The 24,711-nt window shown below is 46.7% G+C and overlaps 1 protein-coding gene across 2 annotated transcripts in view; it reads right to left on the bottom strand.

The window, feature by feature from the left end:
• The window catches only part of MCC (MCC regulator of WNT signaling pathway), a 385,746-nt gene that overhangs the window by 22,271 nt on the left and 338,764 nt on the right, over nt 1-24,711 (bottom strand). For both annotated transcript variants that reach the window (XM_081053748.1, XM_081053749.1), the window contains 5 exons: nt 23,598-23,738; nt 20,679-20,782; nt 17,533-17,716; nt 5,999-6,233; nt 1,985-2,191 (listed from right to left, as the gene is read on the bottom strand). In XM_081053748.1, coding sequence (XP_080909874.1) covers nt 1,985-2,191; nt 5,999-6,233; nt 17,533-17,716; nt 20,679-20,782; nt 23,598-23,738 — 871 coding nt within the window. The remainder of the gene's footprint in view (nt 1-1,984; nt 2,192-5,998; nt 6,234-17,532; nt 17,717-20,678; nt 20,783-23,597; nt 23,739-24,711) is intronic.

Raw genomic sequence — 24,711 nt, 5'->3', positions numbered from 1 at the left:
ATTTTATTGAAATAGTAAATAGTTCCAATATTTGAAAGATAATCAGCTTACTGTAACTTCATTACCTGAACAACACAAGGTACTCTCATAAAGCGTCTTATTCTAATGTAAGAAATTTTTTTTTTTTTTTCAAATCATCTGGCTTTTTCCGTCAGAGATTTTTGTACTTTGAAGCCATTCCACAAAACACGGTGCTTCCCCCAGTCAAAATAAAACCAAGAACCAGGGGGAAATGCTCAGTTCATGGGCCTTCTGGCAAGAATCTAAATCCATTTCCACCACACCCTAAGAGCACACACAGACACACTGGAGCTCTGTCTCTCAGGCTCTGCCCCCAAGTGACTGCTAACAAACTCAAAAGGCTATGCAAAGATTTAAAGGTGTAGGCATGGAACAGAAAGCCCATCTCCCCGAGCCCAGGTACTGCCATATGACACAGCACTGCCCATTCGGACCAGACTCCCCAAACATCAGGCAGATGGTTTCACGGTGTACAGTAACCTCTCCAAAGCCCAAACTGTGTCACATCGTCCCCTGGGGCAAACCCTCTGTTAGATTCCTTGCTGTCCTCGGGAGAGCGCGGCCGGCTGACTTCTGCAGCCAATATATCCATTCCTCTTCCCTCCGGGCTGTTCCATCGGCCTGCAGTGGACATTCTTCCCTCTGCAGCCCTCTTCATCAGGCGAGCTCCCACTCTCCCGAGTCTCAGTTCAGGAAACCTGTCCCAAATCTCCAAATCTGGATTCTGGGTGCTTCCTGTCCCCTCCCAGCACACTTAGCATGGATCCTCGCTCTCGGGACATTGTGTCACTGTGTTATCATCCTCTGTTCGCCCATCAGTGTCCCCCAGTGCAATGTAAATTCCTGGACAACACCTTGCCAGGACCCAACCACATTTATCAAACGAATGGATGAATGAGAAGCAGCCGGGGTCTCGGGAGAGCTGGCCCAGCCAGTGCCATGGCCATAGACACCCCTGGCTTCTTCGTAGGTGAGAAGTGGACAGAATGTAGCTGTGGCCCTTTGGGAAGCAAGCTTCAGAGCCTTAGCTTTTTAGGGAGTAACGGTTCACTGCCACACGGCAGCGGCAAGTGGCTTTCCCCCAGGGACACGACTCTCCTGGAGGTACCCCTGCATTCGGGCTGCGAGCAGCCGCTCATTAGACCATCAGGTCAGCAATGCCTGGGCCTGGAACACGCTGGGGTCAGGAGAAGCTGGCGTTTATTAGGAACAAAAAAACAGAGTACACAGAATTTCAGTGCTCTGGGACAAGGAATATAATTCTTTTCAGTCCAGAGCTTTCTTCCCTCTAATGTAGTATTTGGAATAACCAAGGTACAGTATGACGGAATAAACTTGGGTTCTAGAAAAAAATACTAGTGTAGTGAGCAAATGGTGTCAGTTTGCAAGAGTACATCACCTAACAGCCCACTGTGTGTGACACCCCGGGTGCTATCCGGAGTCTGCCTCCCCCCTCTGCCTCAGGCCGCTTCCTGCTTCCCACCTCATTGATGGTAGAAATGCCAACAGAAGTTGAGGAGGCAACACAGATGAGAGGAGGATGGCCTGTTACCCAAACTGGGGTTAAATCCCTCTTCTGCCTTCGATGAGAGATGAGACCCTTCACTTCATCTGACCCTCATTTTCCCTTCCTCAGAGTTGTGTGCGATTGGTACAGAAGTGACCCACAAATGATGGCTGTTGTGTGAAATGGAGCAGACAAAGGAGGTGAGACCAGTATCAGACTATCGGACACCTGCACAGCTCACTCCCTAGGTAAGACTACGACAAGTAAAAATGATTTCACCATTACATAACATGAGGTTAAAGAAAAAAAAAGTAGATTTGGTTTCTTTGCGCTCAAATGTCATCTTCTTTTAGATAACCTAGAATGGCTTGCAGTTCCTATGCAAACAAGGGAACTGGGGCACGGGGCGGTGAGTGGCGGGGAAGGGGCAGGAAGTGGGGCCGTCCTCCGCCCTACCTTGCTGGGCTTGTCTTTGCCGCCGCTGCTGGTGGTGCCCAGGGACCGCATGCGCTGCTCCTTGAGCTCCTCCACCTCGGACTTCAGGTGCTCTATGTGCACGAGGTAGGCCTGCTCCTGGGCCTCCCGGGTGCTCAGCTTCAGCTCCAGGGCCTTCTTCTCTTTCTCCAGTAGGTAGAGCTGGGCCTTCAGCTCGGCCATCTCCTCCTGTGGAGCACAGAGCATGTAAGGCGCCCCGCGTGGGAGAGCGGGCCGGGCGTGGGAAGGCAGGTGAGCGGGACGGTCGTCTGTGGCGACGGCCACAGACCTGCGGGAGTTATCCCCTTGCAGCTGGGCTGAGACGACGGGGAGGAGACATGACATCTGTCTCCACGCATCTGAAGGACTGACAGGGAGACAAAGCCATGTGCTGTGTCACTCCACGGACTCGTACTCAGAAAAATGGGTAGAAGACAGAGGCAAGCCGGCTTGGGGTGCCTGTAAGGAGAACCTGTCTAACCACGGGAACACTCCCCACCCCTCCCATGGGCACATTCATTGTCTGGGAACCAGTGAGCACAGGCTAAGCTTCAGTCAGAGTGGCTATAAAGGAGGGTCACCCACACAGGGCTGGGTCTGACGAGGTCCTTTCCAATTCCCATTTCCTTTTCCATCTTCCATGGCACCAATCCACGTATTTTATCACCCCCAGTGGCACCCTTGGTGCCCTGCAGCTGAGCCAGACAGGTGGGGAGCGCCTACAGCAGTAGTATCACCCAGCTCTTATCTACTGCAGGTGGCCTGAATGAAATCAGTAGAAGCAAGAGTCCTTCAGATGACTACTCGTCAGGTAACTTCTCAAAGTATCTTAGAGAACTCAAGAGTTTTTTGTGGAGAATAAGTAGTGACTCCAAAATGGGACAACGCCGTGCAGGACCAGGAGCCAGATACCAATGATAACCAGCAGCATTTAGCGAACATGTAACACTGTTTTAAATGTTTACATAAAGTGACACATTTCATCCTCCCAACCTGAGGTAGATATTATGAGTATCTCCATTTATGGATGGGAAACTGAGGTATGCAGAGGAAAGCCCAACTGCCCACAATTACTGGGTAAATTGTGGAGCCAGAGTTTCAACCCAGGTCGCCTGGCTCAGAGCCCAGGCGACAGTCGCCCCCTTCCAAGGTGAGTGTGTACCTGACTCTTGTATCCTCACCTCTGCTGGAGGGTGAATCCACCACTACCTGACCACCAGCTCAGTCTCTCAGATCGTACTTAAGAGGATTCTTCACAGTGCTGAGTCACCGCCTTGAGAGGGATTCACCAAGGTCACTAATTTACCAAGATCACCCCCGAAGTGCCCTTTATCTGAGGTGACAAGCCACAGGCCTGTTATGACTGATATGACTGCTCATCCTTCCATGAGGGGACTCTTCAATGAGGGCACCCACTCTGACTTGTACCACTCAGGGCGGGGGCCACTAGACATAGACAAGGCATTGTGCTCAGTGACTACTCAGAAGACGCCAAACCTTTTCTAAAGATGAGATATAAAACCAGACTGAAAGGTGTTTCCATACACTGAAGTCCTCTCATCTTTTGCCATTAGAAGCAGGAGTATGAAGGTTCTGGAAACATTGCATACTGAGCTAATGTAGAGAGTCACACCCAGAAACACATATAAATGCAAACTTAAAAGAAGGAAAGATGAATCCATGGGTGCCAGAAATGAAGAGGGAATGCCTCCTGGGGGAAAGTGAGGGGGCGGTAGTGCTGGCCGGCAGAGACTCAGACCAGTATGGCGACATTGGGACCCGGGCTTTTAGAACCTATGCAAGGGCAGGGGACAGAGCCAGAACTGCGACCCCAATAAGCCAGGACTCTCAAAGTCAGTCTGCCTACAGAAAGAGACTAGGAGACTTCCTTTTTGGAGATGGGGCAGAGAAACTTGTCATCACTCAGGCTCTAGGTGGGAAAAGAGAGAAAAGTCTTTTGAGGAAGCTGAACCACGAACTTGTGTCATGTGCTGTGGAACAGGAATCCTAAGCCAAGAACATGAGAAAAACTAATCCTAAACCTCTGAAACCCACGGGTGCCAACAGATCTAACGAAGCACAGAACCATTGTGTAGAGACATGTACAACCCAGGACCCACAAGCCCCCATGGAAGACACAAGCTGCCCTGAAGATGAGCTGGTACAAACATTCTCCCCCCAACACACATGCAAAAAGAAAATGGAAACGAATCACGTTGAGGCAGAATCAGGATTTATGAGAACCAGAAATAACAAGTGAAAAATGAGAAGATAAATATTTAAAACAGAGAGAAAAGGAGTCATAATGAAAGGATCTGATATTCAAAAAAGAAGAGTGGATTTGAAAAGGAACCAAGTCAATCATATAGAAATGAAAAGGTGTTTACTAAAGATAATGTACAAGGAAAAAGAAAAAGAAAAGAAAAAGACGAGTTTCTCAGCAGTCGTACGCTAGAACAAAAGAGTGAAATCCAACGTAATCTTCTGCTAATGGATGTGGTACGGGTGAGCACGCACTTGACCACACTGCTAGGGACACATAGGGAAGGGAGAGGTCTGATGTTTATCCTACAAAACACGCACAGGAAGGGAAACAGGAAACCAAGCCAGAACGCTAGCAATGGCTGCCCCTGGATTATGATACTACGGGTTATTTCTACCCCAGCTGTTTATAACTCCTACTCTTTGAGAAAATTTCTATGATGTGTACACATTTTATTTTCAAGTAGCAAAGGGAATATTAGTGCTTTTACTCCACCGAAAACGTCTTTCTGGGCCTGAATAACAGTGAATTTATCGTACAACATATTGGCCTGAATATAAAAAGGAAATCCTTAGTCTCTGGCCAAAGGAAGGGCATGTTTGGAATAAACAATGGAAGGGCAGCCTCACAGCTCATGCCACGGGTACAAAGGCCCACAAAGAGGGCTCCTGATTGGAAGAAAAAGGCACTGAGATGATGGCCCCAATGCCTGGCTCATGGGCAACGAGAAATCAGCCAAAGGTGCATGAGGTTCCCCACAGGGAGCAGAAGGCAAGTCTGAGCTCAATGGGTGGGACTGAGATAAGGCAGCCTGGAAACAAAGGGGTGATTCCTGCATCTGTTGTGGCTGCCCAAAGTCTTTTCGGGCTTAACCTTGAGCTGCCACTGGGGGCAGGGATGTGCTGAGCAGGTCACCCTGCGTGTGTTGGGGATGACTGCTGCTGATGGCTCCTCTCCTCTCCATGAAGGGGGCATAACCAGAGGTGGGCCTGCTCTTTCTCCTGAGGGCAGTGCTGGTACAAACAGGAGAGACCAGTTACCAACTCTTAACTCAGCACCACTGTGATCCACTGTGGCCTAAGGGACCTGCCTCTGGTTCCTAAACTGATGGTGACGGGCTTTAGCCTGACAGCTCCTCCCTCAGGTCTCAAATCCCGGGAGCCGGGGACACGGCAGAACCCAAGGTTGTGCGAATCAGGCCTTTGCACACAGGAGGGCAGAGCTTGGGGCCAGGGCTCCCAGGCCAGACTCCCCGTTATGAGCTGAGTGGGCCCCACATGCTACCAAAGAGACAGGGCGTCAGGAAACCAGGGCTCACACGGTTCTGTACCTGGCCTCACCTGGCTCTCCTCCACCTCACATTAGCATTAGCAGAATGTGATACCCAGAAGCACTCGTAAGCTTCTGGAGGCTGGGGTCCTTTTGGCTGGACATGGGCTGCTCCAGCCCGCAGAGGTCTGAGCTGGCTGGCTTCTCGTGGAGAATGAGATGTCTCAAAGCTGGGCACCCCGGCGTATTCTCCAGAGTTCAAAATCACCCCCCCAGAAACACGTCCAGCCCAAGTGACCCCCTGCCATATTGGAACTGTCCTTGTCTACAAACGAGGCTCTAGCTTTCCTTCGGGGGGAGGTGACTGAGCACCGATGGGGTTGATTTCTCATCACGGGCTGACCCCCTTTCAGGGCCTTTTTATACAGGCCTTGTCTCGAACGGGCCCCTGCCCATGGGGATACCTTCATGGCCATCAGCTCCTGCATCAGCACGGCGTTTTCGAGATCCAGCCGCTGGCTGTCTCCCCGGGGCTTGACGTCGTAACTGAGAGGATCGATGTGGACGCTTTCCAGCTCCAGCATGGTCAGTTTGACCGCGGCCCTGTCGTTCTTGAGCTGCTGGATATAATCCTTCAGCCTTTGCTCGTCTTCTTTAGTAAACTCTGTGTCGCAGCTACTGGCTGTGGAGCTGGTTGTGCTGAGAAGAAAGACAAAGAAAACTAATCACATTTCCCAGTCAGTGCTAGAGGGTCCTTTTTCCTCACTTTTCTCCACACCCTGTATCTCCAACAATACTTAGATGGCAGTCAAAAAAAGAAAGGAAGGAAGGAAGGAAGGAAGGAAGGAAGGAAGGAAGGAAGGAAGGAAGGAAGGAAGGAAGGAAGGAAGGGAAAGAAAGAGAGAAAGAGAGAAAGAAAGAGAGAAAGAGAGAAAGAGAGAAAGAGAAAAAGAAAAGAAAGAAAGAAAGAGAAAAGAAAGAAAGAAAAGAAAGAAAGAAAGAAAGAAAGAAAGAAAGAAAGAAAGAAAGAAAGAAAGAAAGAAAGAAAGAAAGAAAGAAAGAAAGAAAGAAAGCATTCTTCATGGCACAGTGAATCGATACCACCTTTTAGGACATAAATATGAAGAATAACAGAAATGTGTACACCCTTTAACACAATGGTGTGGATGTTATGAATGAATTCTAAGAAGTAATTCCATAAAAACAACAAGATGCACACATACAAAGATGTTTCATGGAATGTAGGGTTTAGTGAGTTACAGTACAAAGTAAAAGAAGGGAAATTATATGGACATTACAGTAGCAATTATGACAATGATGGAGATATTTTAACTGAGGAAATAAAATTAAAAATCATTCATGTGTCATAAAAACAGGTGTATATATGGACAGGACTTTCAAAAGGATATGTTAACAGGGTCAAAGCCCAAGTTCAAAAAGAAAATACCTACGACAAGACATTAAACGGCTTGCCTGGTTAAGAGGCTGGAAACTGGTGCAACTGGATCCAGGCCCCAGCCTTCTCATTCCACAGCCCTGTCTTCCCAAGATTCCTGTTACCAGGAGCTGGGCCAGAAGCAAGAAGTGGCATCCACAAGCTGTTGGCTGTCCCGATCGCAGGCCTACCCTCCTCACCTCACACTAGAACAGAGGTCATGAGGCCCCCCAGCTCGGCAGACGTAATCTCCCCATAATCTAGGTGTGACCAGGGTCCATTCTACTCTTTAATGTGACATTAATCAAGCTGGCTGTGTACCTGAGAAAGAGAACACCTCAGAGTTTGGGGTGGTCTTCAAGTCAGAGAACTCCTACTAGGACAGGAAGCTCCTGAACCCCAGAAACTCAATCACCCCAGGGAGAAAGGTCAGCCGACCAACACACAATACCTCTTCAGAAGCTATGACAGTTAATTTCATGTATCAATGGGGCCAGGCTATGGTGCCCAGTTGCTTGACCAAATACACATCCTGGATGTTGCTACAAAGGTAGTTTATGGTTTATGGATAGGATTACAGTTTAAATAGTAGACTTTGAGTAAAGCAGATGAGCCTCCCTAATGTGGGCAGGCCTCACCCAATTAGCTGAAGACTTTAAGAGAAAAGTCTGGGTCTCCAAAGAAAGGAAATTCTGCCTCCAGACATTCTCCAGATGCAACACTGCAACATCAACTCTTCCTGGGCTCTTCCGCCTGCCTGCTCTGCAGATTAGGACTGGCCAGCTCCCAAAATCACATGAGCCAATTACTTACAATCCACCCCCCCATCCATTCACATACTCGCGTGCACGCACGCACGCACACATTCCACACCCCACTGGTTCCATGTCTCTGGAGAGCCTAATACAGAGCTATTCCCTTTACCTGTGAGCCCCGCCCCTTACCCCCCTGGTGGATGCAGAGGGAGCAACCTCTGTGCCTATTTGTAAAATGTAGGTAACCACCATTGACGCTTCGTAAGGCTGTGGTGAGGATTAAATGTGGTAAAATGTACGTGTTTACCATAGTGCCCAGCACATAGTAAGCACTCAATAAATGTAGCCAATCATTCATTCATTTAAGAAATACGGGAGTGCCTCCTTCTAGGCCCTAGAAAAGTCCCTTCCTCCTGGAACTCATATTCTAATAGAGGAGACAGGCAAGTAAAACATACGAGAAAGTGAGACGTACCATGGAGAAGAATGAAGCAGTTATAGAGAATGCAAAGAGGAGATGGATTATTCTTTGAAATAGTTGTAGGGATGGGCTGTAGGATACAGTTACACTTGAGTAGACCTAAAGGAGGGGAGAAAGGGAGCCATGTGGATATTTGGAGGAAGAGTGATCCAGGCAGGGGACTTGGAAAATGGAAAGGCCCGGAAGCAGCCAACTTGGCCAGCAACATTGAGACTGACTGCAGGGGAGTCAGCTAGGGGAGAGGGAGGGAGAGAGAAGGTCAAAGAGGAAGGTGTGTGCGGGAGGAGGCAGGCTGCCAGGTCATACAGGGTTTTATAAGTGTCTTTTTCTCTAGAATTAGAATGGAAGCCACTGGAGGGTTTGTAATAGAGGAGTGACATGGCCTGCCTTACATTTTAGCGGGATCCCTCCGGCCGCTGTACTGAGGAGAGCTGCAGGGAGGCAAGGAGACCAGAACTACTGCAAGCATCTTGGGGAGAGATGGTGAGAGCTGGGAAGGTAGGAAGGAGGGTAAAATTATTCATCATCATTGCTATGTTTTCTCAAGTTGTATTTTACAAACGATGAGAAGGGAGACGCAGCTACCCTGCAGTTGGAACACGTCAGGTGCAATGAAGAAATAAAGCAGCTCAAGAGAAGCATGAAAGAGCAAAGAGTACGCCCAGCACAGGGCACAGGAGAGCTTGGCGGGGCGTCTGAGGATGACCTCGGCCCAGGAAGAGAGGCTTAGCCAAGGGAGAAAACAAGCCCCATCCCTTCCCCGCCACAGCTCACAGCACCTCACAGTTTTTCAGTAAAGACCTAAAGATATGCTTGCAAATAGCTCGGTGGTAGGCAAAACCATTCCAGTCGTACTCAGAGCTCTCCTTCATGGACTGTCAACCTTGACATGGAGGGACAGACATCTAACGTTCCACAGAAAAAGGAGCAACAAAATGAAAGCAAACTGGAGTGGTGGCATCATTCACGAAGCATTCCATAGGGCTAAGTGTGAGATGTGCTCAGGGCGCAGCATGTTTGGACAGCATGGCGCCGGGAAATAGCAACGTTTCCCTTGCAGTGAGGTGGGAGACGACTTCAGGTGAGAAATCCTTTCCCAAGGAGCTGGGACTCACTTTACAATCCTAGTGCTCCCTTTCATTACGAATTTAAATATACGGAATCACCATGTCCCTACCACCCTGATGACCTTTCTGTCATATTTTCTTTGGAGCATTTTTTTAGAAATACAACATCTAGACTTGAAGCACCATTTATTTACTTTCACTTCAGAAAGAAATTTCAAAATTCAAAGAGCCCTAGAAGCTAGAGTACTCTAATTATTCTGCAGGCACTGAAGTGTTAATATTTTGGCAGATTTTCCATTTCGCAAGGCTGGTCTACCCCACTGATTGCTGAAGCGTAGTCACTGGGTTGGCCGCAGCAGCACAGCCGGGAACTTTTCAGGAATGCACATTCCCAGGCCCCACTGCCAAGACCCACAGGAACTGGGAACCTTGCAGTGGAGCCCAGCAAGCTGTGTTTTAACTCACCCTCTCAGTGACTATGACGCACAGCCAGGTTTGAGGACAGCTGGCTACCCCACAGAATAAGTGGGCATTTGCACTGTAGCCTGTGAGGTAATGCACCCTCCCAGATTCTCTAGGGAGAGGCCGCTATGCTCTTGGGCTGATGGGGGGGAGGGGTGCCAGCGACCATGAACGGGTCTCCGACATCAGACAGACCTGAGTAAATGTACCTCCTCTGCCGCTGCCCACCTTTATGGCTCAGAGTAAATTACCCAAGCTTTCTGCGCTGCAGTAAAGTGGGGATACTAACAGTTCCCAAGTCACCAGGTTGTGGGAAGGAGACAATGGGCCCAGGAGCAGGCAGAACCAGCGAGTGCTGTCACACAGCACTGAAGGAGGAGGAGGGCTGGTTGTACCAATGGCCCCCCAAGGCCCAACACCAGACTCAGGGACTCCCTCCAGGGACGTCAGCCACCTACCAGGTCATCTGGACTGTCCCCTCCCCGTCTGAGGGAGACGCAAAGAAGCAAGTGCTTGACCAGACGTGAGAAACTACCTCACACTGTCCGGAAGATGCAGACATGGATGGGCCCAGGCTTTGGGGTATCCTGGAACCTCTAGGGCCCGGAGCCTAACCCCCTCCATGTGGGGGAGTCTTTTGTGTCACCCTCTCTGCTGAGGGTATGGTTTTCAGAATGGAAGAAAACAAGAAAAGAACAAAACATACCCTTGCACAGATCCCACCATGTCAGAAGCTCAGAGCTTTAAAATGCTTTTACCAGAGGAAAGTTTCATTTCAAGATAAGCACCACAGCCCCTCTGGCTTCTCTCCCCCCCTTCCAGGAGACCAGCAGGGAACAGATCAGGAGAGGTTAATTACACTTCTGCTTTGTGCCCTTAATGTTGCACTGTGGAATATGATTATGACAGTGGTAAAGAGGGGAAGCCACTGGCCTTTCCTCTGGTCTCCTGCAGACAAAGGCGCTGCCGGTCCCCTGAGGGCGCGCTGATGGTGCCGGGGAAGGGGTAAGTCATCCATTAACTCTCCCAGCTTGGAATGCTGGATGATCTCAGTTGTCAAGACAGAATAAATCACTTTCCGTGTGGGCCGAGTGACTCCTCTTCTCCAGGGTGGGAGGCAGTGCGTGTTTTCTGAGAGGGACTGTGGAAAGGGCTGCAGAGGCAAAAATACAACAAACCAAAAAACAAAAAACCCAGTCTACTCCAGGATGGTGGAGCTGTACATTTTTGCATTTTGCTCTGGTTTTCGAGGAGCTGGGCCAGGTCGCATGGATTTGTCCTTTCTGTGATGCTCTGCCTAAGCTCCCCTCATGCTGGCTTTGCTCTGTTTCTGTTAGTTGCCAGTGGATCTTTCTGCACACCACGCCCCGGTGGCCTTCAGCCGGGGGAAGCCCGCACTGCCAGGCCTGGGACACTCTACCCTCTGCCTGCCATGGCCACAATGGAACACGGACGCAAGTTTATTCAAACAGCTGTTGAGGACCGGCCCAGCGGCTCAGGTGGTTGGAGCCCCGTGCTCCTAACACCGAGGTCGCCAGCTCAATTCCCACGTGGGCCAGTGAGCTGCACCCTCTACAGCTAAGATTGTGAACAATAGCTCTCCCAGGAGGTGAGCTGCTGTGGGCTGCTGTGGGCTACTGTGAGTGGCTGGTGGCCACTGGCCGGCAGCTGGCGAGATCTGCTGTGAGTGGCCGACCAGTGACGGAGTGCCTCAGCTGGGGGGAGTGCAAAGACTCATAATACCAGCGTGGGCCAGGGAGCTGGGTCCTGCACAACTACACTGAGAAACAACGGCTTGAACTGGAGTTGGGGCGGGGGGAGGATGGAAGAAGGGGGAGAAAAACGACAACAAAGAAAACACCTGTTGATTTCAAATATCCTCTTTCTGTTCCTCTCTACCATGTCCCATCCTCATCTTCAAGACAACTTCCCATCCTGCTTTTTAGGAGAAAAGTCCATGTTTCTTCAGCTTCCTTGTCTTGTCTTTGCATAGAGATAAAACGGCATTTCATTTGCCCTGAAAACCAGAGTTGGATTTTTCCTGAAGTTTTTATCGTTTTATCTGGCCCCAGTTGAGATCTCATTGCACCAAGGAGCAGCTCTTTTTCAGAAGGAAAGTACCATGGGACTGGTCTTCAATTGTGCTGAGCACTTGAAATGTATTTGGAGGAGGGGGTTGGCCCAGGTGACACTTGGCCACGTCAACTACTCCTAAGTGGCTCCAGCCCCCTAAGCAGAAGAGTGGACCTTGACAACTGCCCAGGTCTTTTAGTGTTGTGCTGGGAGTATACAGGCATTCTCTCTCTCCCCCTCTCTCTCTCCCCCCAAGTCTTTGTCATAAAGGACTAAAAGCACTAAACACAATCCAAACTTCTGAGGTCAGTATGTCCTCGAATGAGTATCAGAATTATCTAGGAGGAGACATGGAGATTAAATGAGGGAAAATTATGTAATGAAATACAGATACAGGGAAATCTACTGCGAGATATAGAAAGTTCTCAAAAACTTTCTGGTGCCAGAAAGCGCTTAAGGACTTATCTGAGAGTGGAAGTCAAAACGAAACTGAGATATTTAGGAGACAGATCCTATTTCTGCAGCCCTTTTAAAAGATGCCGTTATAATGGTGTTATAGGTCAGGCATCTCTAAAACAAATACTCTATTCCAAGACAGATACCGTTAGGTCTGACGGCTATACTGTTGCTAACAATTTCCCTGGCATTAGAAAAATCAAAATTATAAATAACTTTCAACATCACTAATAATTAAGAGCTACAAATTAAAATATTAGGGGTATTTTTTTTCTTTTGCCTACAGATTAGCCAAATCTAAAAAAATGTATAGTACCCAGTTTTAACAAGGGTGTAAGGAGGAGGCCCTCTCATGCACAGGCTGTAGGAAAAGAACTGGATCACAGATGGAGGGCTATTTGATATCTGAAACATTAATCATTTTGGGGCCAGCAAATTCTACTTATTAGAATTGGTCCCACAGAAATGGTATAAGAGCAGTGAGAAACTGTATAAGGGCAGGTAGAAGAACAAGGATGGTTGCTGCAGCAATGTCCTAAAAGTGAAACACTGGATATGAATGTCTACCAAGTGGAAGCTGTTTAAATACATAATGCATTGCCAGCCAAAGGAAAACTGTATAACTACTGAAAAGAAGGATACATGGAAACATACATACGAGATCTGACAATTAAGTTTGTGAACTCATTCTAGAAAAAGTGCTACGTACCTCATTACTGAATATCACTATGGTCACCTTCGAAGTCCTCCCCTTGGGAAGCTATGCACCGATGCCAGTGCCTAGTCCATCCTTCAAAGCAATTTTGGGACTTTTTCTGGAATGGCCATCAGACCTGTCGTCCTATTACCCTTGATGTCCTGAATGTCATCAAAATGTCTTCCTTTTAATATTTCCTTGATTTTCGGGTAAAGAAAGAGGTCACTGGGGGCCAGATCAGGTGATTAAGGAGGGTGCTCTTATACAGTTATTTGTTTACTGGCTAAAAACTCCCTCACACACAGTGCTGTGTGAGCTTCTGCATTGTTGTGATGCAAGAGCCATGAATTATTGGCAAAAAGTTCAGGTCTTTTTGCACGCAGCCTTTTCAGCACTTCCAAATAGTAAACTTGGTTAAGTGTTTGTCCATAATTCATAATGAAGAATCCCTCTGATATCAAAAAAGTGAGCAACATTGTTGCAACAAATCCGCGAACTAAATTGTCAGACCTCCTATAAGGCTAAGGAGAAAAATGCTAAAAATATAATGCTAAGGGGAAAAAGCAAGTTTCAAGAGAGTCCACGGGTAGGATCCTTGTAAGGTTAAAAACCAGATGTAGTCACGGTTTTAAGGATGCCATGTTTTGGTCTGCTGAGTACACACCTTCTCTCTTTTTCTGGGACTGCACCGCAACTTTCTCTTCTCTATCCACGCGGCTCCTGTGGGAACTGGCTGTCACACATGCCAGGTGTAGGCACGTGAGCTCAGTGGGCAACATGTCCCTTCCCAGTATTTCTTACTTGACGACAGTGAAACCAACCAGCCTCGTGTACAAATGCAGCTGGTGTGCTGGTTTTGTCGTTGGGGACGAGGTGAGAGCTGAGTGCGGGGGCCGCACAGCTGGGTGCAGTCTGGCCTGGCTGTGCTCAGGTGCCTGCTTCCACTCATGCTCGGGCTCACTGCAGCCCTCTGCCTGCAGCCTGGGTCTGCAGCTCCTGCGTGGCAGACCCAACCACTATCCTCGCAGCAAGACCTCTTTTTGTGTAAGCTATCTGAGTCTCTTATGTCATCTGCAATCCAGGGTCTTCACTAATAAAAAATTGACAGTTAAATCTGTGGAAATATACCCCTACACTGTTTGCAGTATCCTTTCCAGTGAGGATCGTAGCATGGAGAATTTTATATAATGCTTGGTTTTAATTATTTATTTTTACAATTAATTCTTTTGCGATTATGAAGTTAGGTCTTAAAAAAGCAAAAATAGCATCGTAGGTCTCTATTTAGTTTTCATAGAACCTAAAAGATAAGTAGGATGTTTGAGCAGGAAGACTTAGCACCGTGCTGTCATATTGGGAAATGCGTCTGAGCTGGACTTCAGCATTTACTAACACGTCTAAGCCTTAATGCCAAGATTTCAGATGGACTCTCCTGAGACTTGCATGGGGGACACCCCTCTCTTTTTCAGAAAGAAGTAAAGACGACTATTCCAACAGCCAGATCTGGTCCGACTCTCATTCCCTGAAGCTTGCTGACGGTGGTGGCACGGGTCTATCCCAAATGAATGGCTGTTTTAATCCCATTCATCATTTTAATGGACAAGATTCCACTGTTCTCAGCCTTTCTTTCTGTCCCAGTGAAACTTTATCCTAATGAAGACCAGCTTAGAGGGTAAGGATGGCATCTCGAGCCCCACTGCCCTCCACTCCAATCTGAGGCTCATGCGCCAGTGTGAGTGGTCAGCCAGGTGGTGTCCTGGCTTCCTGAACGTGCCCAGGGCTCACCGTGAGGCTGCCATCCCCACTGTCACATGGCTCACAGCGGTCCCCATCTAAAAGTAGGACAAAAGGGACTCAAGCCCAGTCTCGATGTGGGCAGACTTGCTGAGGCTCAGTCTGTCTTGGCCACCTGTCCTTTTGTAGATTCTGATCGATGACTGTGCTTCCACCAAATGGAGCGACATTGTGATGCTTGACAAAAATAGTAGGCTCGATTAAGAATTCCTATTCCTACTTCCCAACAATTTAGTCCATTTGCCTGTCTGTTGTGATAATGTGGACAAAGCTATCCAGGCCATCAACATTACCTACTCTGTCCATTAAGACAAGGACTCGTTCTGATGAGGCCGTGGCTGGAGTTTTCAAAAGTGAAAGAGCAGCATCCCTGGACTCCTGCCAACTGTCGATTGATGAGCCAGCTACTGTTTGTATTCTCCTTGCTGGTCACCACTCTTCTGCTGCTCCTTTCCAGAACCATGACCCGTCAGTCCCCTGGAGTTGTCTGTGTGCTGCCAGAAAGGCCTCCGGAGGCCTGACACTCAACAGTCCTTTCCTGAGACCCTTGACAAACAGCTGACCAACACTCTGATTAGAATTCTCTATGCCAGCTGGTTACAGTGGGAAGAAAGGGTATTCCTGGAGCCACGCAAAGCACTGACTCAGAAAACTCCTTTTCTTTCTTTCTTCCATAAACTTGACATGGGAGAATATCTGAACAGGAATGGCAAGATTTACAAACAAAATTAATTATTATAGTTATGAAAGGAGTTGGTGGTTTGGGATTTCCTTCTGAGCCCATGTTTAGCCTAAAGTCGTCCAGCTGTGTCTCGTCCTAAGAATGAAGGTGCACGTGAAAGCCCTGTGTGTAGTTCTTTTGTATCCACTCTGAGCCGCTCTGATTTGGGTGGGAGGGGGAAAGTGAATTTTTAAGGAGAACGGAGCAAAATCGGAGCTGAAGTTCTCTGTACTTTGATGGGAAGATCCATTCAAAATTAAAATTAGTTCAAGGAACTTTTTCTAGTGAGGCCTTCCTTGGAAATAGAGACTGCTGAATTGATCTCAACCTGCAGAAATATATTACCTAAAATTAAGTTTCTCTAAGAAAACTGCCTCAAAATCAAGGCTCATCTATGCGTTCAAGTATTTCTAACAGATATTCAAAACCAGGATTCCCACCAAGTGGATAGTTGAGAGTTCCCACTCTTGACTGAATTCAAATTTGTCTCTAATTTGGATTAAAACACTGTAATTATTTTTGATGTGAGGAGGTGTGAGCAAAAATCTGAAACACTCACCTTATGGAACTGCATACATTTCCTGTCAACCTAATTCTTAGGCTCACGAATTCAAGAAAACGAGATCACAGACAAGCTGAGAACTACACTTCTGTTCTAAATGAACATGGAAATTATAGATTATACACATCTGGAATAGTCACTAAAAAGAGCATCTGCTTTCTGTGTTTAAACCGAACAATCTGGTTTTAGGAAAAAGAATAAATTATAATCTGTGCTTCACTGAATAAGATAACTGTTGCTGGAGTCAAGAGGAAATAAGTTGCTTGTGCTAGTGGGCACCTGGCCAAGTGCCTTGCTGGGAATGTCCCCTCTCCTGACGCACCAGGTCCAGGACAGGTCAACGCACGGAGGCAGATGGCTGTGTGCTGCCAGTGGGAAAGAGAGATGGGACACTAAATTGCTTTCAGGCACCAAGAAAACATCAGTATTTCTCCTTTGTCCTTTGAGAGTCAATCGGTCCTTATGTGGTTCTAATCACTTGATCTGCAAATACACAGTTTTCGTGTTATGAGATCCAACCTGGTACAGTGGAAAGAACAACGTGCTCAGTGCTGAAGTCCTGGGTTTGGGTTCTGATTCACCTCATATTTATCAGTCACGTGACCTTACTTAGGCAGGTCACTTACACATTTCTGAGCCAAGGTTTTCTCACCTGTGAAAATGGGTAGGTTATCCTTCCTGTCTTTTAAGATTTGGTCATCACGTGAGAATCACTACCAAAGTACTTCCTAGAGTGAGAACTGGTATATAAAGGGAAGGCATTCATGTTTTCAGGGCTTTGGTAGCAAGAAATGAGAGAAGATCACTCTAAAGGTTTCATTCTGACCCTCCACCTCCATCGCAAAGAATCCGAAAGCTCCAGCAAATTATGCTTAGCAAGGTCTTCACTGTTTTCCTCCTCATCTTTTTCAAGAAATCACTTCAGTTTTCTAGATTCACAGACTTGAACTCAGGTTCATGACTGTTAAGTACATGCTATGACTATGTCACCACTCTACGAGGCAAAAGAGATGAGAGACGAGAGGAGGGTGTTATTGTCTGAGAAGAGCTTACAGAGGACAAAGGCCCAAGAGGAAGGGAGAGAATGGAGCCTGGAAATAGGACGCAGTGGTCTGGGTCTTAATTAGTGACCATTGGTAGCAAATAGCTACCCCAAATGCTTCTTAGAAATCAAGAACTAGAAAGAAATGGAGAACAGAATAAAACAAAAGAAAGAGCGTAACATAGAAATGTAGGTTTGGGTTCTACTCCTATTACTTTCTTGGACAAACAACCCCTTTTCTCTGGGCTGCAGTTTCTACATCGACAAAACGAGAAGGCCCTTGCTAGCTCGCCCATTCTGATTCTCTGACTCCCTCTTGGATGGAGCAGGCTGCAAGTCAGGGAAGAACTCTACTCTTACTCCTCACAGTCCCCGAGAGCTGGGTCACTGTGTGACAAGCCTACCGAGCAGACTACCTGTGGACACACGTCCATCTCGCAGTGGCAAGGCGGTTACCTGGTGTGGCTGTTGGAGGACAAGCTCTCCCAAGGCTGCACGCTGCAGCCGGCCACGGCAAAGGCTCCTCCACAGCTCCCGTCCAGCTTCATGAGCAGGGCCTTGGCCGCATTCTCAGCTGTCTTCCGGCAGTCGTGAGCCCGCTTCAGCATCTGAGTGATGTTTTCATCCCCTGACTGGTCTCCTACATTAGAGAAGCCAATGGATTAATCACTACAGATCTGGGTAGGACAAGCCTACGAGTGAGTCGGGAGAATCAGTTCTCAGTTATTCAGGAGAGAGGAGGCATGCTGGAGAGGAACTGGCAGTGCGTGGTGGCATTCTGGGCCAGGCTCTGTCACTTAGAAGCTGTACTTAGGAAGGCATTTCTCTGCCCTGGGCTCCACTGTCCTCATTGACAAATGAAGGGTTGGCCACTGAGATCTCTGAGGTCTGTTTCCAGCTCAAACCTACTATGATTTTCTAATTATCCAGGCTCCTGGCTTCTCTTCCCACCCAGTCACAAATCTACTGCTTTGCCATTCTTCCCGGCAGAGGGCAGGGAGACACTGAGGCAAAACTGTGCCAGATCGCCCATGTCTATGGTTTCCGTTAGAGCTTTGTGTAGGAAAGAGAGACAAACTGAGTGGTTAAATGAGAACTTTCAACTGGCTCTGCACTTTCTGTACTGATGTGTTCCTGACCTTTCTCGCTCAGCTTGGTCACAATCAGTGGGAGCTCAAACACCTCCAAGAGCCAGAGAACAGCTGGAGCAAGAGATCAGGAGTGGCAGGCAGCAGCACAGAGCCAGACAGTAAGTTTCCTGCCCGAGACGTTCATAGTCGCGTTGTTTTAAAAACCATGCTGGCCAAAGAAGTGACTGGTATCTCTATGCTCTGGATCTGTGGTCTCCCAACTATTTTCAAGTGAAATCTTACGCTAAAGCCTAAGATACAAAAATGGAAATGCAGAACTGGTTCAAGTAGTCAGGGGTGGGGTCATATTTTGAGCTCCCCCACCTCCCAAGCCCACTTCTAAGGTCCAAAGAAACTCCTCTAGCTTCCCAGGGCACAGTTTGAAAACCCCTGGTCTACATCCATCTAAAGTGCACGGATGAATGCCTGTGCCGTCAACACGAAACAAAGAAAAACCTCACTATAACTGATAGTGTGGGTACACGTCACAAACTAGTACTGCTTTGCTGTACAACTATTTGGAACATTAGGGCAACATGATAGGTCAAGCGTCTCTGTCAGCAGAACAGAAGAGTGAGATTTAACAGGGAAATGCCAAATATTAAGGCAACTCTCAGCCTTACAGAGAGTGGGGTGGAAATGTGGGTGCACATGTGCTGCAGACTGAGATTCCCTGGACCCCACTCTGGCCATTTCTCTGACACCGTTCATGCCTTTCTTCCTTCCACAGATAAAATACTTTCCATACACCTCACTCACTGACTGCTCTTGGAATTCAGAAGTAGGCATGATAATTACTGACTGGCTGATTTTATAAATTTATCCACGAGCCACCAAGGATTAGATTAATACAAAGCATTTCATGATTGATTTTTAAATATTTAAATGCGGATTTATCTAAGCCCTTCCAGCCCCTACCAAGGAACGGTGATGAGTAGATACAAGCCTAATAAAGGGTACCTTTCAAGGACAAAATGGTTTAAGACATTCCTCTGATGCAAACTGGAAATAAGATGATTGATTTTTTCCCTTTAATTGTTCGTTTTCCTTAATACATATATTAAAAAAGAACTTGAGAGCAGGCCAAGATCATTTTAGGATCTATTTAATATGAGGAATAAAGTTTTATGGTTCAGTTAAAAGACTCTGAAAAATGAGGTTTCTAATGGAAATGCTGGCAGAGTTTCTATATCTGGGCTGGGATGGTAATATTATTAAAAAAAAAAAAAAACAACAAAACAAAGAGAAGAGCGGAGGATGGCCACCAGTACAAATTGAGGCCTGTTCCCTTGCTGGGTAACTTGGACATGAAGCAGAAAATTCCTACCCAGGATACTTCTGTTCCTTCAGATTTGCTTCAGATTCTTGCATATGTCAAAGCTGAAGGAGGCAAAATACGTGCATGTTCACTTGAAAAGCCGAGGCCAGGAGGAGGGAGCTGACAAGGATGGGGAATTCATTCTGGAGGTGCCCTGATGGCGACCTTCTTTGCAAGGTGTGGCCTGGTAGGATCAGCTAAGGGGGCTCAAAGCCCTTGAAGCAAAGCCGGTCCATGACAGATGGACCTCATCTGTCCTCATGTCTGGGGACTCGTGGCCCACACCAGCCCTCTCTGGCTGGGGACTGACCTAGTCACTTTCGTTTTTGTTTACCTGCCACTGCTTCTCCAAAGAAGATGCTGTTCTAGAGTGTAGGCTCCAGCCTCGGCACTGAAAGATTCAGCTTTCCTCCCTTGCTCTCTCTTTCCTTCCGCTGCTGTGTTCCTCATGTTATTGTAAGGCCCAGGCCCACAACCACTGGAGAAGTTTTCGTAAATATCCACACTTGTCTTTTTCAATTAATGCTCCTTCTAGTTACTCAAAATTGAGGGACAGAAGTGGGGGGGCAGTGTAAGGGAGGGACGGGGAGGTGAAGTGGGTCAGTAGACACCTCTCGTCCACCTCGGGGCTGATGGAGTTAGCATTCTGTGAAGCTAATGAGAGCAGGGTGAGATACCATTTCCTCTGTGTTCATAAGACACCTGGAGATGAGGTAGAGGGACCTCATGCTTCAAAACTACCCAAAAGAACAAGACCCTGGAGAATAGGCACAGCCAATAAGAGCTGCGAGATGAGGCAAAAGCCACATGGGCAGCATCACAGAGAAAGGTTGTGGAAAAGCCAGTCCTTTTCGTCAAAAATATGGGCCTCCTGCTCCATCTGGTTCTACTGTCAGCCTGGGAGAATATGTTTCCTAAGAGGGCTTGTTTGTTTTAACTTGTCTGTACTTCTGTTTCCACTCCAGTTCTTGCTGCATTCAACATAAACAATTTACTCACTCAGTCATGAGGAAAAAACCGAAAAACACACTTGACAAGCAAATTTCATGTTGTCAGGAGGTGTTCCAATGCCAACAGCCGAGATGGTGGCAGTAGAGCAAAAGGGGCAGGAGACAAGATGAGTAGAGGGACGCAGGAGCTGGGGCCACACTTACCAGGGGAGGACCCCAGGCCAGCTGCCCGGAACTGCCCCAGGATGAGGCTCTGCTCGCTCTCAGCCAGTGCCAGGAGGAGTTCATAGGCTTCTATGCACTGCTCACTGAAACAGAAGCACATGGCATCCTCAACTCTGGCAGAGGACCCGCAGCCTCCGCACTGCAGGGCTCTTCCCACCGGCTCCAGACCTGCCTCTCAGCCACGCTGTCCAGTGAGCCAGGAAACACCCTGGATAAAACCAGGGCTTGCTTTGCCCGCCCCCCACCCCTGGCCCTTAACTTCAAACTAGGATCTAGAAACATATGAGAAAAGCAATAAAAGTGGGACAGGCAAGTTTGTTGCCCCTTGGATGATTAGCTAGAAGGGAAAGGTAACAGGCCTATGGTAGCCAGCCTCCAAGATGGCCCCCCCGAGCCCCCATGCTGGTATCCACACCCGTGTGTCATCCCCTTCCACGCTGTACCAGAGTTGGTCCGTGTGACTAAGAGAATATGGCATAAGTGATGGCATGTCACGTCCAAGATTAGGTTATTAAAAACACTGTGACCATCTCGGTCACTCTCTCCCTGCACTTTCTCCCTTGGGTCATCCTTTCAAGGGGAGGGACTCTTGAGCAGCCCTATGGAGAGGCCCATGTGCTGGGAAACTAAGGCCTCCAGCCAATGGCTAGTGAAGCACTGAGCCCTCCATCACACACTGTGTGAATGGGCCTCCTCAGAAACAGACCCGTCAGCGGTAGGTAAGGTTTCAGATGACACAGTCCTGGCTGATAACTTGACCAGAACCAAGAGGCCCCGAGCTGGAAACACCTAACTAGACCACTCCCAGATTCCTGACCCTAAGAACTGTGACATGATACACACTTGTTTAATAATAGGTAACTAATGTAACATCACGAAAAGGAGACAATTTTGACCAGAAAAAAGACTATTTTGACCGAGACCTGCACTGTTCAATATAGTAGCCACTAACGTGTTTCCCCAAAAATAAGACCTAGCCAGACCATCAGCAATAATGCGTCTTTTGGAGCAAAAATTAATATAAGACCAGTCTTATTTGACTATAAGACCAGGTCTTTAATATAATATGATATGACATGATATGATGTAATATAATACTGGGTCTTATACTAATTTTTGCTCCAAAAGATGCATTAGAACTGATGGTCCAGCTAGGTCTTATTTTCAGGGAAACATTGTAGCCACATGTGGCTATTTAAATGAAAAAGAATGTAAGTTAAATGAAATGAAAAATTCAGTTCCTCCACTACAGTAGCCATATCTCATGTTTAATCGCTGTATGTGGCTAGCAGTTACCATATTGGACCGCACATAGACAACAGTTCCATCACCACAGTTCTAATTGATGCTTATAAAATTGTCTCATGAAATACACACTCTCTGACAAGAGTTTGAGTTTGGATTTCTAAAAGAAAAAATACTGGTCTCTCTTCTTTGTGCCCACCATCATGGAAAAATACCAGATAGAAAATCAAGGAGCGACCCTTTTCTCATCACCACCGGTGACCCAACATGGACCTTTGTCGGCACGGGAGGTAGAGCATGTGTGCAATGCCCTAGTGGTCCCAGACAAGATGTCTGCAGGAGCGAAAATCCAGCCTAAGCAAATAACCGATGAGCTTCTCCAAGCTGAGCTGGGAAATATTGCTGTACTCAACATTTAGTCAACAGACCATCTGTTTTTTTACTGTTTTTACTTTCATCTTCCTTTACTAAGAGATAAGGAAAAGGGCCCAGTCACTAGGTCTGGGTGCTGGCAGCTCCTCCTTTCACGAGCTCCACCTTTTGGGTTAGAGACGCTGGGACATTGCTTCATCTGTGAGGATGAAAGCAGAGCAGCCTGTTTCCAGAGTTATCAAAAACAGATTATCTGTTTGTTTTGGTGTGTCTGTAAACAAGTAAGATTGCTCTCTAGCTTTGGTCTTATATATTTTGGTTTGATTTTGTTTTTTAAAGAGATGACGTTTCTTAAAACAATAGTGAACTTTGTAGAGGATGTCAAGAGTAAGGTACAGTAAGATACTTGGGGACCTTGACAAATACACCTAAGTGGTGACATTAATGAAATAAGCATATGAAAACAATCATAAGGCATAGCTTTGTAGTTATTAAAAAAGCAATAATTTAAAAATAGATAAATTCCAAAACTGATGAGGCTAAAAAAAAGTGGTACATTCATATACTCCTCGCTCAATGATGAATGAATCATAGTCATTTAAACTGGCTTGTTTTTATAGGGAAAAACTGGCAGCATGCCTGACGACCCATGAAAATATCCTTATCCTTTGACCTATAATTCCTGCTTCAGAGAGTTTATCCTGAGGAAAACATTAAAAAGAATGAAGATATTATCTGTATTAAATTATTCACCATAGAATTATTTTCAATGTCAAAGTCTGCAAAAGTCTAAATGTCTGTTAGAGAAATGAGTAAATAAAATAATATAAAGTTGATGCGGGGGATACAGCCATTCAAAATAAATGGAGACTATTAAGCAACATTGCAAAACTATAATACAGTGAAGAAACAATGCACTAGACTTATAGCAATGTAAAATATATATGAATAAAGACTGAAAAAAACGAATATGAATAAAGACTGAAAAGAACAACAAATGAATACGTAACACAAAAATTGATTATTTTGAGAAATATTACTTGAGTGACATACTATTTAAATTGAATATGCGGGCAGAAACATACTGGTTTACTAACACCATACTCATCACTATTATTTTCTTAATTGCTACAAGGGTGCTCATTGATTTTCAATATATGTCACACTACTATTTGTTGGTCCACCCCCTTGCCCCCCATGTCTTCTACAAGCCCGCCTTCTACTTGTATACCGGTTACAATGGACACAGTGCTGCACGAACGCGGCCCCTCTGTTTCCCACCTGTACTGAAGGGCCAGCCTCAGCGCTGTGGCGTTGGATTCGTATTTTCCCACCAGCATGCTCATCCTCTCAGCGTTGCTTTTGCATTCTTCCAGGGTTATGGTCAGGAGGTCATTTTGGGATTTGAGATGTTCAATACGACTGCAAAGGAAGAAAAATCTCTTTCACAGTGTCACACTAGAATTACAATTAATTTGCCAATATTTTAGGCATCGAATCTAAATTCAGGCTGGAAACGCAGGTTAGGATGTCAGCTTCTCAGATGTTCTGGCAAATGTATCTGACATGAAATAATAAAGGAAGCAACTGGAAGTAAAAGAACTAAGTTCTGTGTGAATTGGAAATGAAAATAAGCCCCCTCGTTATTTCCCACCCAACCATCGAGACACCACATGCCAGGTACTGGGGATATACCAGGGTAAGGAGCCAACCACGTGACCTCAGGCCGTCATGAAAGGCATAATGGTACACTTCAATAAATACCCACCCTCCAGGGACAAATGAAAATCAGCAGCATAGTCATAGCTACTATTTGCTGGGCTCTTGCTTAATAACCCTTCCAATAGCCCTTTGAATTAATAATTATTAGTCCCATTTCTCAGAGGAGGAAGTAGAGGCACAGAAAGTTTAAGTACTCTGCCCTGAGATTTGAACCAGGCAGTTTGATCCTCGGTCCTGTACCCTTCACCACTTACTACAAAGCAGAAGCAAAAGATGAATCAATGAGTGAACAAGAAACTGCCCCGAAAGGCCTCTGCATGGGAAGCGGACCAGGAACTGTGTAGTGTGTCCAGAGAATTTTCCATGTTGGACAGTCCCACAGCTGCTAACTGCTCGTGGGATAAGCAGTGGGAACATTATGCTTTATAGGAATCAGAACTATAAATTCAGAGCAAATGAGAGTATGGCATAGTCAGAGAAACATAAGCCTTCAGCTTCTATGTATTGTCCCAGGACACTGATCCTCTAGGTGCCAACGATTTATTTTCCGTGGGACACGCCCATTTGTAGTACCCTGACCACCACGTCTTAAAGAGACAAAGGCTTTCACACAAAATGCAACTGACTCTTGAAACGTTAAGGGGTTTGGAAGCCATTTGTCTTGAGGATCAGT

This window comes from Rhinolophus hipposideros (assembly GCF_964194185.1).
Source record: "Rhinolophus hipposideros genome assembly, chromosome: 7".
Taxonomy (NCBI): domain Eukaryota; kingdom Metazoa; phylum Chordata; class Mammalia; order Chiroptera; family Rhinolophidae; genus Rhinolophus; species Rhinolophus hipposideros.
The sequence above is the reverse complement of the archived record's forward strand: the minus strand, read 5'-3'. Positions and strand labels throughout refer to the sequence as shown.